The 17,000-nt window shown below is 59.0% G+C and overlaps 6 protein-coding genes across 6 annotated transcripts; 3 read left to right on the plus strand and 3 right to left on the minus strand.

The window, feature by feature from the left end:
• Nucleotides 1-1,466: 1,466 nt before the first annotated feature.
• VDAG_07591 (aquaporin-1) lies at nucleotides 1,467-3,030 on the plus strand (the record flags this gene model as incomplete). The annotated part of the gene is made up of 2 exons (XM_009656496.1): nucleotides 1,467-2,784; nucleotides 2,849-3,030. 2 exons carry the CDS (start codon nucleotides 1,467-1,469, stop codon nucleotides 3,028-3,030), a joined length of 1,500 nt encoding a protein of 499 aa, XP_009654791.1.
• A 348-nt stretch (nucleotides 3,031-3,378) lies between these two features.
• VDAG_07592 (HPP family protein) lies at nucleotides 3,379-4,296 on the minus strand (the record flags this gene model as incomplete). The annotated part of the gene is made up of 1 exon (XM_009656497.1): nucleotides 3,379-4,296. One exon carries the CDS (start codon nucleotides 4,294-4,296, stop codon nucleotides 3,379-3,381), a length of 918 nt encoding a protein of 305 aa, XP_009654792.1.
• Nucleotides 4,297-5,678: 1,382 nt separating this feature from the next.
• VDAG_07593 (myrosinase) lies at nucleotides 5,679-7,210 on the minus strand (the record flags this gene model as incomplete). Its single annotated transcript, XM_009656498.1, has 2 exons — nucleotides 5,679-5,800; nucleotides 5,914-7,210. The coding sequence occupies 2 exons, from the start codon at nucleotides 7,208-7,210 to the stop codon at nucleotides 5,679-5,681; spliced, it is 1,419 nt and encodes a 472-aa protein (XP_009654793.1).
• An 814-nt stretch (nucleotides 7,211-8,024) lies between these two features.
• On the minus strand, nucleotides 8,025-9,857 carry VDAG_07594 (sugar transporter; the record flags this gene model as incomplete). Its single annotated transcript, XM_009656499.1, has 4 exons — nucleotides 8,025-8,335; nucleotides 8,394-9,241; nucleotides 9,298-9,582; nucleotides 9,646-9,857. The coding sequence occupies 4 exons, from the start codon at nucleotides 9,855-9,857 to the stop codon at nucleotides 8,025-8,027; spliced, it is 1,656 nt and encodes a 551-aa protein (XP_009654794.1).
• A 1,126-nt stretch (nucleotides 9,858-10,983) lies between these two features.
• On the plus strand, nucleotides 10,984-13,281 carry VDAG_07595 (alpha-L-fucosidase; the record flags this gene model as incomplete). Its single annotated transcript, XM_009656500.1, has 1 exon — nucleotides 10,984-13,281. One exon carries the CDS (start codon nucleotides 10,984-10,986, stop codon nucleotides 13,279-13,281), a length of 2,298 nt encoding a protein of 765 aa, XP_009654795.1.
• A 1,053-nt stretch (nucleotides 13,282-14,334) lies between these two features.
• On the plus strand, nucleotides 14,335-16,580 carry VDAG_07596 (pH-response regulator protein palA/RIM20; the record flags this gene model as incomplete). Its single annotated transcript, XM_009656501.1, has 3 exons — nucleotides 14,335-14,836; nucleotides 14,886-16,128; nucleotides 16,181-16,580. 3 exons carry the CDS (start codon nucleotides 14,335-14,337, stop codon nucleotides 16,578-16,580), a joined length of 2,145 nt encoding a protein of 714 aa, XP_009654796.1.
• Nucleotides 16,581-17,000: the final 420 nt, after the last annotated feature.

Here is a 17,000-nt window from a genome sequence, read left to right on the forward strand (position 1 = left end):
GGCTGCGGCAAAATGGCAACTCACAGGCATTGCCTCAATCCGTTTCACTCCCATCCATGTTCTCGACGCCCGGCATTTTCCGTGTAGAAGAGGCTTGAAATCTACCGCTGTCTGAGTTCTCGTTGGGACCATGAGCACTAGGAATTGCGTCATAGAACCTTCTCGGACAAGGAAGCATAGTCAACGGTGCACTGCTGAGGCATGAAATCAATCAGGCCCATTGGAGCTGCTTGACTCGAATTGCAACCTCTACCGCATTCGAATCAACCTGGTTGAAGGGCGTGTGTAAGAGAAGAGATCATATCTTGATCTGGTAATCTTCCCAGATCATCGCCTAAGCGGGAACAGGAGGACCCTTGAAACCCTGAAGCTAGCGGGTGGCCGTGCGGTAATCAGTCATGCTGGCGTATCGAGTAACACGATTGCGCCTGTCATGCGTTAGATACCGTGCTCGGACTCGTCTCATCTCGTTCAACTTTGGACGTGTACCGAACCTCGATTAGACGGCCATGGTAGACAGAGCGAACATCCTACCCCTCTCAGCGCCTTCTTCAGAATTTTCGATTCGGGATACCGTCTGGAACCTGCCCCCAGTGTGAGGTGCATGGCCAGGGTAGACGTGTCAAACGTGGCGCGCTAGCGGATGTCTCTTCTCAGCCTCAACCACGATCATCCCAGGCGAGTCTCTGTACCTACGCACGTATAACCTGTTTCCATGCCAGAACCACCAGCCTTCTCGTGGCCTCAGCATTTGACCTTGTCTCAGCTGGGGCCTGTTTCATTTATTTAACCCCACGCTTTCGGATCCTCACCACCAAACCTTTCGACCCCGACGTCATCTGAACAGCCCCTCATTGCCGGAAAGCCCCGGGACACGGCCAAGCTAACAAGCCCCTCCCGGGGACAACACTGACGTGCATGAGATCTACGACAGGGACACCGCGGTTCTCCAAGACTATCTCAAGATTTCGAGTGCTCTATCCAGCCATTCGTATCCACCAATCTTTCACCGTTCGCCTGCTGCACGCGCAGTTTGTTTCGGACGACAGCGCTTCCCTGTCGAACCTCTCGAGTCTAGATGTCTACCACACGAGGCTTGTCCCTGTCAAAAACGATGTCAGTGGCTGGGGTGGTGAGAAAGAACCAAGGCCGAACGAACTCGAACTGTTGGTCGACGCTGGTCGCTACTGAAAAGGGGCTGAGGCAAGGGCCAGGAGGCTTATGGGAGGTAGAACCGGAGGAGGAGGGGATATAATACAGGCTTTGAGCCCAGCGATGCGTTCCTCGTTGACGATTCGACTCCTATATCAGCACCACGTTTAAAGAACACCAAGCGTGGAAGCTGTACCTGAAAACCGAAGTGATCTTCGTTGGCCTTTTTGGCAAATCTCTTCACAATCCCTTTCTCTTTCAATACGGACCCCCCTCCATCTCTTCTTCGACTTACACCCAACTTGGAATACATCATGGCAGACCAGAATCCGGTCCCAGTTCCCGGCACAGCGCAACACTATCCTCCACCGGATGCGCCTGCTGTGCTGGAGTCCAATGTGTATTCTGACGCGGAGCCGTCCCGCAACCCTCATCTCCGCCGCGGTATGATGCGCAGCAACGGAAGTGTCTCTTCGAGGCGCGGCCCCAACACGCCTGGCGCCGCGTTTCGCCGTGCCTCCTCTGAAGAGCCCATCAATCAGTCACAACGCGGCGCTGGCGGCGTGCGCTACGAGACGGACGAAGAGTATAGCGACCAGTACTGGGACCAGTACGGGAGCCCGCGTCACCCTGACTTCCAGGACCCTCCTCACCGGCCCGGCACTCGCCAGGGCCCCAGCCACAGCCGCTCGCAGTCCCGAGCTCGCCCGCCTCGCGCCCATCTCAACAGGCCTTTCAACTACGAGGCGCAGAATGAGAAGGGTGAAGCAACATATGTCGACGAAGGGCACGAAGGCTCGTTCCTCGAGGCCCGCCCGCGGTCGTCGCGCCGCCGCAACGATGAGGAGATGGGTGGCTTCGCACCGAGATATATCGCCACCAATGACAGCGCGCGGCGCATCGACTGGAACAGCCTGACGCGGGACGAGCGCGCCGAGGTGATGCGTCTGCCCTGGACGCAGTGGATGAACAGCGAGGTTAAGAACCACTTTGTGGCGTCGATGGGCGAGTTTGTCGGGACGACCATGTTCCTCTTCTTCGCCTTCGCCGGTACCGAGGTGGCCAACATTCAGTCCAACGTCACCGACTCGGGCGGCAGCGACAGCAACACGACGACGGGCGAGACGACGGGCTTTGACGTCGGCGTGCTCATGTACATTTCCGTGGCGTTCGGCTTCTCCCTCATGGTCAACGTGTGGATCTTCTTCCGCATCAGCGGCGGCCTGTTCAACCCGGCCGTGACGCTGGCCATGCTGCTCGTGCGCGCCATCACGCCCGTCCGCGCGGCGTGCCTCTTCGTGGCGCAGATGCTGGGTGGCCTCATCTCGTCCGTCATGGTCCGCTACCTGTTCCCCGAGAACTTCAACGTCCGGACGACGCTCGGCGGCGGCGCCTCGCTCGTGCAGGGCGTCTTCATCGAGGCCATCCTCACGGCCGAGCTCGTCTTCACCATCTTCATGCTCGCCAAGGAGAAGCACCGCGCCACCTTTATCGCGCCCGTCGGCATTGGCCTGGCGCTGTTCATCGCCGAGCTCGTGGGCGTGCAGTTCACGGGCGGCTCGCTCAACCCGGCGCGCAGCTTTGGGCCCTGTGTTGTCACGGCGACGTTTGACAAGGAGCACTGGATCTACTGTGAGTACCGTCTCGAAGAAAGCAATGATTGTACGAAACGGAGAACATGCTAACATGTGCCAAGGGGTGGGACCGCTGATTGGATCTCTGATCGCCGTCGTGTTCTACAAGTTTATCAAGATGCTCGAGTACGAAATGGTCAGCCCCGGCGCCGACGGCGACCCGACCAATGATCCGACCAAGAACCCCGAGAAGCGCGCCGAGGTGGCCTTTTCGCGCAGCCTGACAAATGCGGCCAAGGTGTGAGCTGACGGATGATTACGATGAATGTCGTCCAATGCATGATGAAGGGAGGAGGGGGCCTCTTAATGAATGATGTGATGGTTTTGATGAGGGTTCCCACGAGTCACGAGAGGTATGAGGCGAAAAAAGAGTGAGCACGTCGCAAGACATGCGGTAGACATTGTTTGCCATTTTGGTGTTTTCGAATTTTGGTTTCTGAATTTCAAGTGGTAAATACAAAGGGCGTGAATGCAGGGTATATAAATAGAAGTCATAAATCTCGCTGAACGCTACAGGGCTTTTCTGCCCATACCCAAACGCCCCTTCCCATGCACCTCATTCCATGCGCCGCTCCCATGCCAGGAGGACTGATCACAACCGGTTGCTCAGGTTCTCGAGCCACATCTTCTCCTCGGGCGTAATGTACATGTGCTCCGGGACGATGACCTCGCCAGGACGCAGAATGAGCTCAAAGTCGCGCCCGTCGTCGCTGCCGCCGACCTCGGTCGTCTGCGACGTGCGCGTGCTCTGGGCTTCGAGGTCGTTGTGATCGGGGACGCCGGCCTTTCCCTCGACAGCAGCAGCAGGCGAAGAGGCGCGGCGACGGGTCCAGGGCCGGGCCTGGGCGTGCAGGTCCTCGGGGGTCCACCAGTACATGGGGAAGCGGCGCTGGACATTGTTGACGAGCAGGGCGGTGACGAGCATGAGGGTGCAGCCGAGCATGACGACGGGGACGAGGAACCAGCCGAGGTCGAGGACGCTGTCGTCGACGACGGCGAGCAGGGCGGTGGCGCCGGCGGGCGGGTGGACCGTCTTGGTGAGGGCCATGAGGGCCGTGGCCGTGGCGCACGACAGGGCGCCGGCGACCCAGCGGACGTCGGCGAAGCGGGCGGCGCCGGCGAGGAGGAAGAGCTTGGCGATGGAGATGCCGGTCAGCGAGGCGAGGAGCTGGCCGAGGATGGCGTTGCGGGGCTGGGCGAGGGGGCTCTCGATCGAGTAGAACTCGAGCACGGCGGCGGCGCCGAAGCTGCCGACGATGATGGGGGCGCCGTGGTGGCGGAAGGAGGGCACGTGGTCGGACACGAGCTCGATGACGGCGATGCCGCAGAAGATGCCGATGAAGGCCCAGAGGATGAGGACAAGGTTGCCCGTGTTGTCGGGCTTGGTCTTGCGGTAGCCGAAGAAGCGGGACACGGGCGTCGGCAGGTGGCGCCAGGGGGGATGGGGGACAAAGGGGTTGATGAACCGATCAATGTCAAAGTTCCATTGTGAGGGCTGTATCCGGGTCATGGTGGTGGCTCTGGTTAGAGGGGGCACACAGCAGAGGAGGGCGAGGCCTTGAACAGAGGCCGGCGATGAAATCTGGGGGAACTGTGGAGGAGGGGCGGAAGACCCGATCGGCCGGTCCCAGCGGGGCACAAGAGGCAGGTACCGGACAGGTAGGGCTGATGGGATGGATGATGTGATCTTTTGGGGGTGGCACTATGGTAACGCCATGGTTCAGAACCGCGAGATAAGGAGCCGTCCAAACGTCGAGTCCCGTGTCAGAAAGGGAGAAGACGATTTCTTTAAACACCTATTGGGGTCCGCGGAGATTGGGACACCAGGAAAAGACGGCACTATGGCGAATGCTCGTCGTGACAGAAAAGTCGTCATGGGTGACAAACAGAAACTCAAAGGGGCTTAGGAGCGTCAGTCAGGCGGCACGGCACCGGCACCGAAAGGGTGCGGCCGTGTCTTCGGCCGGCCTGTGATTCGCTCGCCGTTAGCTAATGGAAATTCAAGTTGTAGGGGTCATTGGGTGCGATGCTGGGGGGGGTCCCTTTCTTTGCGTGTTTCGCAAGCTGGGTGGTGTCATCCTTTGGGGGAAGCTGGCGGGAGAGGGAGCAGAGAGAAAGTGAAAGAGGGAGCTTGCTGAGCTGTTGGTGGAATTGGTGCTGCCGAGGGAGGGGATTCGGCTGGATGGATGTCATATCTGGGTGTTGGCGTTTGCGTCTCGTCTTATTCCCAGACGCCATCGCATTGATGCTTCGACACTAGTCAGCTGCTCTGGTAGAGTCCCTCTGGTATGGTGGCCGGTGAGCGTTCGGCATTCGGATTTCGGGTGATGTTCGTTTGTGTTGGCCAGGGAGAATTATTGCCCTCGCTACTGTCTTTGCTTTGTCTCTCCCGAGAAGGTTTGCCAATACCACAATAACACGGGTCCTCACCGACTCACCGATGCCAAGAGCCGAGACAGGCCGGTCTCGTGTTCTACGTCATCACTGCAGCACGTGATCGTGTCATTCCCAGCTGAGTCACCATTTCGCCGTGGTCAGTGTACCTACCCCTGCTACCTTACTTGTCAGTGTCACGATGTTGCAGTGATCACCATGAGCATGAGTGTATGATGCACATTTACAGTGTTTTCCCCAAGAGGTGAGTCAGGATGAATGCCAGAGTTTTGCCAGATTATCATAACAATGTATCATCAAGATTTACGTGGCCTTCCAGCTGGACAAGCAGACCCTCTGCTGTCACATCCCGATGTTCGTCCGGATCCGCCGTCAGCCCCCCCGAGCGCCACGGCTCGACCTCCGGGTAACTGCGCCACTCCGGCGGCCCCACCTATGCCGGCCTCCGGACACCTCGACACCCGTCTCCGGGCTCGCCTCCGCGTCGTGCCCTCACGCCTACTCGCTCTTGATGAGGTGGTCAAAGTAGTCGCCCAGAAAGTACGCCGAGCGCTTCGCATACCGCGTCTTCTCCGGGCTGTCGAAATCGATCCACGTGGCGCCGAAGCGGTCCGAGTAGCCTGCAGCCCATTCCCGTGCGGAGAGGTTAGCAACATGGTCAACAAAACAAGGATTGGGGAAGACGTATAGTTGTCGGTAAAGGTCCACGCAAAGTACGACTTGATCACAACACCCTCCTGCGACGCCTTGGCCACCTCGGTCAGGTACTGGCGGAAAAAGTCGATGCGGAAGGGATCCTCGAGCACGTCGTCGGGGCCCGTGGGCTTCCAGTCGTGCTCGCCCTGCGCCGTCGTGCCGTTCTCCGTGATGTAGATGGGCACGCCGTACCGCGCCCAGATCCACCGCAGCAGCTTGCCCCAGCCCCACGGCGTCGTGCGCAGCCAGTACGTGTCACTCGCCGGCCCGCGCGGCGTGCCCTCGCTGTTCTCGTCGGCCTGCTCAATGTTGCCCTTGTGGTCGTTGATGTCGGCCGGCCCGTCGCGGTGCTTGACGTAAAAGGCCGAGTACGAGTTCATGCCGTACACCTCGGAGCTGCCGAGCACGAGCCTGCTCTCCTCCTCGGTGAACCGCGGCAGCCGGTCGCCGAGCTGCGCGCGCATCGACGCCGGGTAGTCGCCCGTCTTGTACAGCGGGTCGGCGAACCAGGCAATCTCAAACTCGCGCGCCCGCTCCGCCGCCTCGACGTCGCGCGCGTCGCCGGCGTCCCACGGCTCCGACCAGTTGCCGTGCAGCGTGATCATGACGGTGCCCTTCTGCGTCGGCTGGAACTCGCGCTTGTACACGTCGGCCGCGTGCGCGTGCGCCACGAGCTCCGTGTGCGCCACGATGAACGGCTCCGTGCTCGAGTCGCCCTCGGCGTTGCGCTCGCGGAAGCTCGACCGCGCCGGCGCGTGCACGCCCGCCGCGTACCCGGCAAGCGTGTACACGCCGGGCTCGTTGAAGGTGATCCAGTCCCTGACGCGGTCGCCGAAGCGCTCAAAGCACAGCCTCGCGTACCGCACAAAGTCGCGCGTGAACCGCGCCTTGTCGAGCATGCCGCCGTACCGGTCCTCGAGCGCCTGCGGCGTGTCCCAGTGGAACAGCGTCACGTACGGCGTGATGCCCTGCGCCAGCAGGCCGTCGATGAGCCGGTCGTAGTACGCCACGCCCGCCTCGTTGACGTCGTCGTCGGCGCCCCCGAGCGGGATGAGCCGCGCCCACGACAGCGAGAACCGGTACCCCCGCGCCCGGTACTTTTTCAGCAGCGCCACGTCCGTCGCGTACAGGTCGTACGACCGCACCGCGTCGTCGCCCGTGCTGCCGTCCTTGACCTTGCCCGGCGTGTGCGCGAACGTGTCCCAGATCGAGACGCCCTTGCCGTCCTTGTCCCACGCGCCCTCGACCTGCGCCGCCGCCGTCGCCCAGCCCCAGACAAAGTCGGCCGGCAGCGAGCCGGCGAGGGCGGGGTCAAACTCGAATTGCGATGCCATGGTCGTCTCTCGTGTGCGTGCTCTCTTAGTGATATGTTCTCAGCTCTCTCTCTCTCTCTTTCTCTGTGTGTTTGTGTGTCTCTATCTCTTGGAGGAACAGGGCATCGATCCGATTGAAGTAGAGCCGCCACGTCTATCGAACAAGAACGATCGTCAACAATGAACCCCACAACCCTGTGAGGGGTCGTGGACGAGCGGCGCCCGGGGCATTGCCGCTGCGGGATGTGCGCCGCTTGATTCGTGGGGGACGTTGAACAGTCGACGGCGGCAACCCGTCGGGTCTCGACGACCCTGGCCATCGTGTCGAGTGTCGGCCAACCGACAGCGCAAGGGGGTCGACTCGCCCTCTGCCGGGCCGTTTTCCGGGCCGTCGTTCCAATGTCCTTGGGAACACGCTGACGAGCGGGGTTTGCACTTGCTGCTTGGCATCAGATATGCACTCCACAGACGGTTGTGGGTCGAATGGAGGAGGACAATCTGTCTGTCTCGTGGGAGATTGACGTTCGGAGGTTGAATGATCTATCTACTTGTCACTCGTGTGCGTGGACTCCAGAGACGGTAGAATGCGAGAGAGTCAGAATCGAGTACTCATATCCAAATCTGAGCTACATTTCAGGCTTCCCATCAATCTGGACAAGAGGTAGGGCAGCTCTCACAATACATTAATCTCCAAGCAGCCATCATTGCAGACTTGAACACCAATTTGCACGCCAAAGTCACAGGGCACAAAACTCATGACAGCAATCACATCAATTCAAGAAGGAAAAGATCGTCCTGCTAAAGATCCCGCAAGCCACACGACGAAAACCCACACCTAAACCTGGACACCCGAAGAGTACGCAACCGACTGCTTGGCCTGCCTGTCGAGCTTGTACTGCGCGTGCTTGGCGTCGGCAATCTTGACCGACAGCTTGACGGGGTTGGCGCCGGGCGTCTCAAAGATGTGGTCAATCTCCTCGAGGTTGAGCTTGGACGTCTCGGGGAACCAAAAGTAGGCGGCGATGATCTGCAGCGTGTTGTAGACAATGTAGACGGCCCAGATCTTGTACTTGAGCTTGTCGATGCCGACGGCGATGCCGTAGTTGTGGACCGTGCTGGCGCAGTTCTGGAAGAGGACATAGAGACCTGTGTTTTGCCAACGTCAGAAGAATGCAGCGAAGAGGAGAGGATGAGCAAGACATACCCATGCCCTTGGCACGCAGCGGCAGCGAGAGGAGCTCGACCGGGTACAGGTTGTGCATGGTGGCGATGAAGGACGCGCTGCAGACCTGGAAGCTGAACATCCAGAACAGCACGAGGTACGCGAGGTGGCGGGGGTGGTCCTGCTCCTCAAATTGCCAGCTCGTAATGGTGACGCACGTCTGGGCGATGACGATGCTGATGAGGCCGGCGAAGATAAGGGTTCGTCGACGGAAAATGTCGATAATGTAGGCACCAAAAAGGGTGAAGACAAAGTACGTGGCCACCATGCCGAGGTTGATGAGGAGCTGCGTCTGCTGGGTGTTGATCTTGATCGTGTCAAGGGCGGGCGAAAGGTAGAGGCCGATGATGCCGCCGCCGTTCCAGGACTGGAAGATGGAGTACACAAGCAGAATAAAGGTACGGTACCCGGCGCCCCTGGTGAAGAAGACGCGGAAGTCCCAGACGGCGCGGAAGCCGACGGCCGATGTCTCAATCGACTCGTCCATCTGATACATCATGAGATCGACAAAGGACGAGTTGGGATCGCCCGAAGTCGTCATGTGATCAGCAATGACCTTCCTCGCCTTCTCCTTCTGTCCACTCATCACCAGGAAACGCGGAGACTCGGGGCAGAGGAAGAAGATGGTGCAGCACACAAAGGCGGGGAACAGAGCCTGGATGAAAAAGGCCGTTCGCCACTGCCAGTTGCTGTGCCAGTCGGAGATGGCGGCCATGATGCCGATGATGGCCATGGAGCCGACCTGGAAGCAGGCACCAAAAACACCGACAATGCGACCACGCATGTGAGGGGGCGCGACTTCGGCGATGTACTGACTCGATGTGCAAAGTCTGTGAACACTGGTGTCAGCTTGGGATGCAGTGCCGGAAAAGGAGTCTCTACTCACGCCGTGCCGAAACCAAGGACAAAACGGCCAAAGATCAGGACACCCGTGTTGGGCGCCATAGCCTGGATGATGGCAGCTATGACTGTGAGGGCACAGCCGGCAAAGTTGACGGAGCGGCGACCCCACTTGTCGGCAAAGGAGAGGAACGGGGCACCGACGGTGGCTCCGATCGTCATGAGAGCGTTGATGACGCCGATGATGTGGCCCGAGTTGCCGAATCCGTAGTACTCGTGCCACATGTCGTTGGAGTTGATACTGCTGATGACACCCCAGTCGATACCATAGCTGCACAATTCAGTCAGACAAGCGGTGCAAAGGCAAGGATCCAGTCAGCGACTGAGGACTTACCCAGCCTGGTTCATTCCCATGACGAGAAGGATGAGCACCATGCGGAACCCAGCCTTGGACCGCCAGGTGAAAGCCTCGCGAGACTTGTCATTCAAGTGGTCCTCGGTAATGCGGGTCGCGACAACATCGACGACTTGAACGCCAGTCTTGTTGGCATCAGCCACGGCATCGTGGTAGACGTGGGAGCGTTCGACCTCGTTGCGAGGAGCCATGGTGGGCAACGTCAACCGTGGTTCAAAGAGAGGAGGTTGAAACAACGAGCTTCTGGTAGCTGGGAGGGCAAAGACTAGAACGGCGAAAGGCAAGAGACGCTGAAGGGGAGACAGGCCATACCGTCTGCTATATAGTTTGAAGGATCATCCATCCTGCCCAGCCTTAATAGTCTGAAAAGCTTTGGGACCCTGTCATGCAGTGCAGACATGCCGGGCCAACTGCAATCTGCACAATGCCTGCCATTCAAGACGCGGGATTGGGCTTCCGTGAGGGGAGCGGGGTCTGACTTTGCTCGCGAACCAGGCTCTCTCTCTCTCTCTTCCTTTAGCCAACTCTGTGCCTGGGCCAACCTACCTCAAGCAAGGCAGGCTGAGATACCCCAGCTTTGGCTCGGCTCCAACATGTCGAGCCGACGGAATTGTCACCATGCACATGGTACCAACCAACAAACCCCATGTCGCTTTGCAGTGAATCCAGCTTTCACCCGACCTCACAACTCTCCAGAGCGACAGGCCTAGGTCCCCTGGCGCATGGTTTTCCTGCGGGGGTGGAGCGGCTTTCGATCATGATGATTCGTTGCGGATGTATCTCGCAGGAGACCTAGTCGCATCTGGAGCGGCATCGAGACTGATTGGCGACGAGCCTCTGCGGCCCGGGGACCCCACGAGCCATGGCCGAGCGAATGCCTCGATGGCTTTGGCGGGTCGTCCGGGGGAGTGGCCATTCAGCATCCGTCGTTATAACCGGGACAACAAGCATGTTCGACTGCTCGTCCATCTGGAGATGCAGTATCGAGAGCACCAAGCTCACCTGACTGTTGCATCGCTCCAAACCTAGGCGCAACTGATCGGTCGTCTTGCTGATCCCTGCTGCATCGAGACCCAGTCACCATTAGCAGTTCACCAGAGTCGACCCTCGATCACCAGACCAACCCAGATAGATCCCAGTTCAACCAACCCCGCGCCAAAGTTCCAAATTGGAACAGGCCAATTCCAGATCGACTCGAAAATCACCATCTCTTTGGGGGAAAGCGCATACTGGCAGTCTCTGTCAGCTGTCACACCGGCTCCAGACTCGGGACCTCACCCTACCTGTTGTCAGACGGAAAGGCTCGGCTCCAGCACCATGGACAACAGTGACCCGAACCTCACTCTTCACTATGATGCCCCTGCAGCCTCGTGGTCGGAGGCCCTGCCAGTCGGCAACGGCCGGTTGGGCGGCATGGTATATGGGCGAACGTCGACCGAACTCCTTCAGCTGAACGAAGACTCGGTCTGGTACGGCGGGCCCCAGGATAGGACCCCCCGAGATGCGCGCCGCCACCTCGACACCCTGCGCCAGCTGATCCGAGACGAGAAGCACGCCGCCGCCGAGGCCCTCGTGCGCGAAGCCTTCTTCGCCACACCCGCGAGCATGCGGCACAGTGAGCCACTCGGGAACTGCACACTCGAATTCGGCCATGAGGCGCAGGACGTGACTGGCTACCGTCGGTCCCTTGACCTGGCCACTGCTCAAGCAACAGTCGAGTACCAGTGTACAGGCGTCTCCTACCGACGGGAAACCATTGCAAGTTTTCCCGACAATGTCGTCGCCCTGCGCTTCTCTGCGTCGGAGCCTACAAGGTTCGTCGTCAGACTCAACAGGGTCAGCGAGATTGAGTGGGAGACAAATGAATTTCTGGACAGCATACAGGCCGCCAACGGGCGCATTGTCCTCAATGCAACCCCTGGTGGCAAGAACAGCAACCCGCTCTCGCTCGTCCTAGGCATATCGTGCGACGCCAATGATGAAGGAGGATCAATCGAAGCCGTTGGCAACGCCCTCGTGGTGAAGGCTTTCAGTTGCACTATTGCGATTGCTGCTCACACGACATATCGAAAAGCTGACCCCGAAGCTGCTGCGCGCCAAGACGTCGACAAGGCTCTGAAGCGGAGCTGGCATGAACTCGTGCTTCGCCAGCGGACTGACTATGCCAGCCTCTTTCAACGGTCGAGTCTCCGCATGTGGCCCGCTGCGCATGACCTGCCGACGAACGAACGAATCGAAAAGAATCGTGATCCGGGACTTGTCGCTCTGTACTACAACTATGGGCGATATCTCCTCATCTCATCCAGCCGAGATTCGGACAAGGCGTTGCCAGCGACCTTGCAGGGCATCTGGAACCCATCATTTGCACCACCGTGGGGCTGCAAGTATACGATCAACATCAACCTGCAGATGAATTACTGGCTGGCTGCGCCTTGCAACCTCGTCGACTGCGCGCTGCCCATGCTGGGTCTGGTCGAGAGGATGGCCGTCAGAGGCGCCAAGACGGCGAGGACAATGTACGACTGCGGCGGATGGTGTGCGCATCACAACACGGATATCTGGGCAGACACCGACCCGCAGGACCGCTGGATGCCCTCCACCATCTGGCCCCTCGGAGGCGTCTGGCTCTGCATCGACGTGTTGGAGATGCTGCTGTATCAATATGATCGCAAATTACACGAACGAGCGGCGGTTTTGTTGGAAGGTTGCATCGTCTTCCTGCTAGATTTCTTGATCCCGTCAGCTTGTGGCAAGTTTCTTGTGACCAATCCGTCGCTCTCGCCAGAGAACACATTTGTATCCAAGTCGGGCGACACAGGCATCCTCTGCGAGGGTTCGGCCATTGACACGACCATCATCCGTATTGCTTTTGAGAAGTTTCTTTGGAGCACTGCCATTCTTGACAAGGGCAATCCACTGGTGCCCGAGGTTCGAGACGCCATGGCCAGGCTGCCTAATCTGACGATCAACAACGACGGCCTCATTCAAGAATGGGGCCTCAAGGACTACAAGGAGCACGAGCCAGGTCATCGACATGTCTCTCATCTCTTTGGACTTTACCCAGGCGAGAGCATCAGCCCCGTCACTTCACCGGAGCTCGCAGCTGCGGCGAAGAAGGTCCTCGATAGGAGAGCGGCGCACGGTGGTGGGCACACCGGCTGGAGCAGGGCCTGGCTGCTGAACCTGCATGCTCGACTCCACGACGCCGACGGATGTGGCGTTCATATGGACAGCTTGTTGAAGAGTTCCACGTTGCCTAACATGCTGGACAATCATCCTCCGTTTCAAATTGATGGAAACTTTGGCGGAGCGGCGGGCATTCTGGAGTGTATAGTGCAATCGCGGATCGTCTGGGGAGCATCGCGGCCGGACTGCATAGAGATACGCTTGCTGCCGGCCTGCCCAGATGCGTGGTCGATTGGCGAGCTGAGGGGCGTGCGGGTCAAAGGCGGATGGCTGGTGAGTCTGGCCTGGATAGATGGTCGAATCGAGGAGCCTGTTCAGCTTGAAGCAACCGACCTAGAATGCCCTGAAGCTCGTGTCTTGTTCCCTGATGGTTCGGCAGTTGTGGTAAAGGCCTCCGGGCTGGGAAAACATAGTGTCCGACAGCCATGAGATGGGATAGAATGCAAAATTAGGTAGACCATGATGGTCTGATTCTCGTACCAGGACCGACGGATGATGTTGTTTTCATACTGATAGCCCACCTCCCACGCCGTTTATCGTTTATTCATGGGCTTTGAAGAAGCTTCAGCCACGACACAGCCTCTCCAGTGCACTCAAGCCACCCCCGCCGCCCATGCCCCGCTATTTCCCGTTCGTAGCTGCCCCCAACGCTTGTCGCCTGGCCGTTGTGTCGATCCGCCAGCTTTTGTCGCCCCAAGCCAAGCTTGAGCGGATGAAGTCATCGCAAACACGACATTTCGCGAGGCTGACTTTTGCGACTGCCACCAACAATTCTGTCCGACCACAGTTCTTTGCATACCTTCACTGGCCAAGTCGCACACTCTCGCGCAAGCAGCGCCCCCTTGGCAACCCCTTCAGCCAACATGACGACGTACGGATCATCGTCTCGTGGACAACCTGCCCCTCCGAGTTCAAAGTGTGTAGGCTGACGCGCAGAGTTGTAGCATTTCCAACATTCTCTCCTTGCCTTTCCGCAAATCCAACCACATTTCATTGTCAGCCGCCATCCGACAGTACATCAACACGAAATATGACCAGCATCCAGACATGTTCCGTCAGGACCTGGAGACGATAGATAGCCTCCGTCGCAATGCCGTCAACGTGCGCGACCCGCACCCGAGCGGCATCAAGGAGCTTCAGACCTATGCGGGACAGCTCATGTGGATTGGCGGAAAGTTTCCGATCGATGTAAGAACGGCGCAAACTCTCCAAGTCGTCCAAAGAAAGTAAAGAGCAAGAAAACTGATCGTAGACCACCTTGTTCCTCTGCAGATCGGCGCCGAATTCACGTGGTACCCTGCCCTGGGCTACAACACCGAGCGACCAGTCGTGCGCAACAATCTCAAATACGAGCTCCTGAATATCCTCTACAACCTCGCCGCCCTCTACTCCCAGCTCGCCGTCGCGCAGACCAACAGCGGCCCCGAAGGCGTCAAGAAGGCCGTGCCGTACTTCAACCTGGCCGCGGGCGTCCTGTCGTACATGCAGAAAGAGGTCCTTCCCGAGCTGCGCATGTCGGACCCGCCCGAGGACATGGACACACATACGCTCGAGGCGCTGATTCAGCTTCTTCTGGCGCAGAGCCAGGAGTGCTTCTGGAAAAAGGCCGTCATGGACGGGACGTACAAAGATGCCATCATCGCGAGGCTGGCGGCGCGCGTGTCGGATCTCTACAGCACGGCGGGAGATGCGGCCATGAAGAGCGAGGCGATCAGCTCGTCGTGGATTCACCACATGAGCGCTAAGCATCACCACTTTGCAGGCGCGGCGCAATACCGTGCTGCGTGTGATTGCTTGGAAAAGAAGAAGTACGGCGAGGAGGTTGCCCGGCTGACAGACGCCGTGCAATGCGTCAACGAGGGGTTGAAAGAGGCACGCGGTGGCTATGTCAGCAAGACGATCATCGAGGACCTCAACGGACTGAAGAGGAAAGTCGAAGAGGACCTGAAGCGGGCGGAGAAGGATAACGATTTGATCTACATGGGTACGTCGTGGCACTTGTCTGACGGAAGCCATCAACTAATAGGAAGCAGACCCGGTTCCGCCCAAACCAGAATTAAAGCTCCTCGACCGGGCTGACATGGCCAAGATGACGGTCCCCCCGCAGGTCGCCAACCCCTTCGACTACTTTGGTGACCAGGCCGAGTTTGGTCCCGCGTTGTTCTCCAAGCTGGTCCCCTTCGCCGTTCACGCCGCCATTACCATCTACGAGCAGCGCCGCGATCGTCTTGTGAACCAGAACATAATCCAGAACCTGGAGGATCTCACAGAAAGGCTGCACACGATGCTGAGCTCCATTAACCTTCCGGGCTCCCTACAGGCTCTTGAGAAGCCACTTGGCTTGCCACCAAGTCTGGTACAACACGCCGAAGAAATCCGACAAGCCGACGCGATAGGTCGAATTCAACGCGCATTCTCTGATATCGACAAACTGCGATCAGCAGACATCGCCGTCTTTGATGAGGGCAAGTCCATGCTGGCCGCGGAGGAAGAGGAGGATGCTCGTCGACGGGCCAAATTCGGCACAGACCGATGGACAAGGCCAGACAGCCGCAGCGACCCTCGCGGCGCGCAACTCTGGGCCCAAGTTGCCGAGATTGACGGCTACTTTGCGAGCAGCACCAGCAGCGACGAGGTTGTGCGCGACAAGTTTGGACAAACGCAAGACCTCCTTGAGCTCCTCTCCGCATCAGATCGCGTTCTCATGGATCACGTCCCTTCGAGCCGACGCATGGACATTGCCGAGCCCCTGAAGCCGGTCATAGGACGACTGCGCGGTGCTTACAACGATGTGCTGCGTCTGGAGTCTCGTCGCCGGAAAAAGGTGGAAGCCCTGCGCGACAAGTGTCGAAACGATGACATCAAGCCGGAGATTCTCAAGGAAGCGGCGCGACTCGAAAGGACGTATCCCACCACGGCGATTGCGCCCGCGCACTTTGAAGACTTCTTCGAGAGACGACTGGACAAGCTCTACGAGCCAGAACTCGAAGCCGTCGAGAAGGAGGACGCTGAGCAGGAACGCATGATGACCGAGATTGAGCGCGTCAACCGCGAATTCGAGAGCCAGCGGAAGAGCAGCATCGGCGGAAACCGCGAGCGGGAGCAAGCCCTCCAGCGACTCGACAATGCGTATTACAAGTACAAGGAGATTGTCAACCACCTCGATGTCGGGCGCAAGTTCTACAATGATCTCAGCAAAGTCGTCGGGCAGAACTTCCGGGACCCGGTCAAAGTATGGGTGTCGGAGCGGCGCATCGACGCCAAGAGCCTCGAGGAGTACGTTGCCTCGGCTGGATGTCTGGGATGAGGGAGCTAACAATGCGTTCAGGGAACTCAGCATGCCGCCGCTCGGCTCGCTCAGCATGAACCGAACACCCGTTGCTTCGCCGCCCGTGTCGAGCTATCAGGCCGAGCAGCAGCAACACGCAAACTCGTACTTTGGCTCGAACGCCGGTCCCGCCGCCAACACGCACGCGCAACGACCGCACCAGCAGGTCCACAGCCCACCCGCCGAAGCGCATGTGCAGTCCTGGGCAGGCTCTACTGTCGAGCCGCAGCAACCACACCCAGTGCCGCCCGTGTCGAATATGTGGACGCCGGACATGGGTATTCGATTTGGAGGGCCCGCCGGCGGACATGGAGCGGCTGCGCCGGCCCCGAATCCGCCGGGACCAAGGCAGGCCTCGGGCGGGACGTGGGATCCCAACTCGGGCATTCGTTTCGGCTAGGACGTGAAGCGCTCTCCAAGGAGGACAAGGCATCGAGTTGGTTGCGCGGGCGGTGCGGGGCGATGGAAAGGCAGGAAGAAAGCAAGCGAGCATTGAAACCATGATGAAATCCATGATGACTCAAGACGAAATACAATACATGCATCAAAGCTTTGGTTGATACTCGTCACCTGCGAACAGTGATCCTCACCACAACAGCCCACCCATTCATGCTCTCCCAGAGACCCATTTCGTTCTCCCTCCGAAACGAAACCTCCTCCGCCGTAACCTTCATCTCATCCCCCGTCCGGCCCCCCAGCGCCGGACCCCTCCTCCCATCAGGCCTCAGCAGCCCCGCCAGCCTAATCGCCAGCTCCTCATCCTTCCACCACCACGACCCCTTCTTCGCGCCGCCCCGCCTCGGCAGCATCATCCTTCCAA

The sequence above is a fragment of the Verticillium dahliae genome, genomic scaffold (assembly GCF_000150675.1).
Source record: "Verticillium dahliae VdLs.17 supercont1.17 genomic scaffold, whole genome shotgun sequence".
NCBI classification, from domain to species: domain Eukaryota; kingdom Fungi; phylum Ascomycota; class Sordariomycetes; order Glomerellales; family Plectosphaerellaceae; genus Verticillium; species Verticillium dahliae.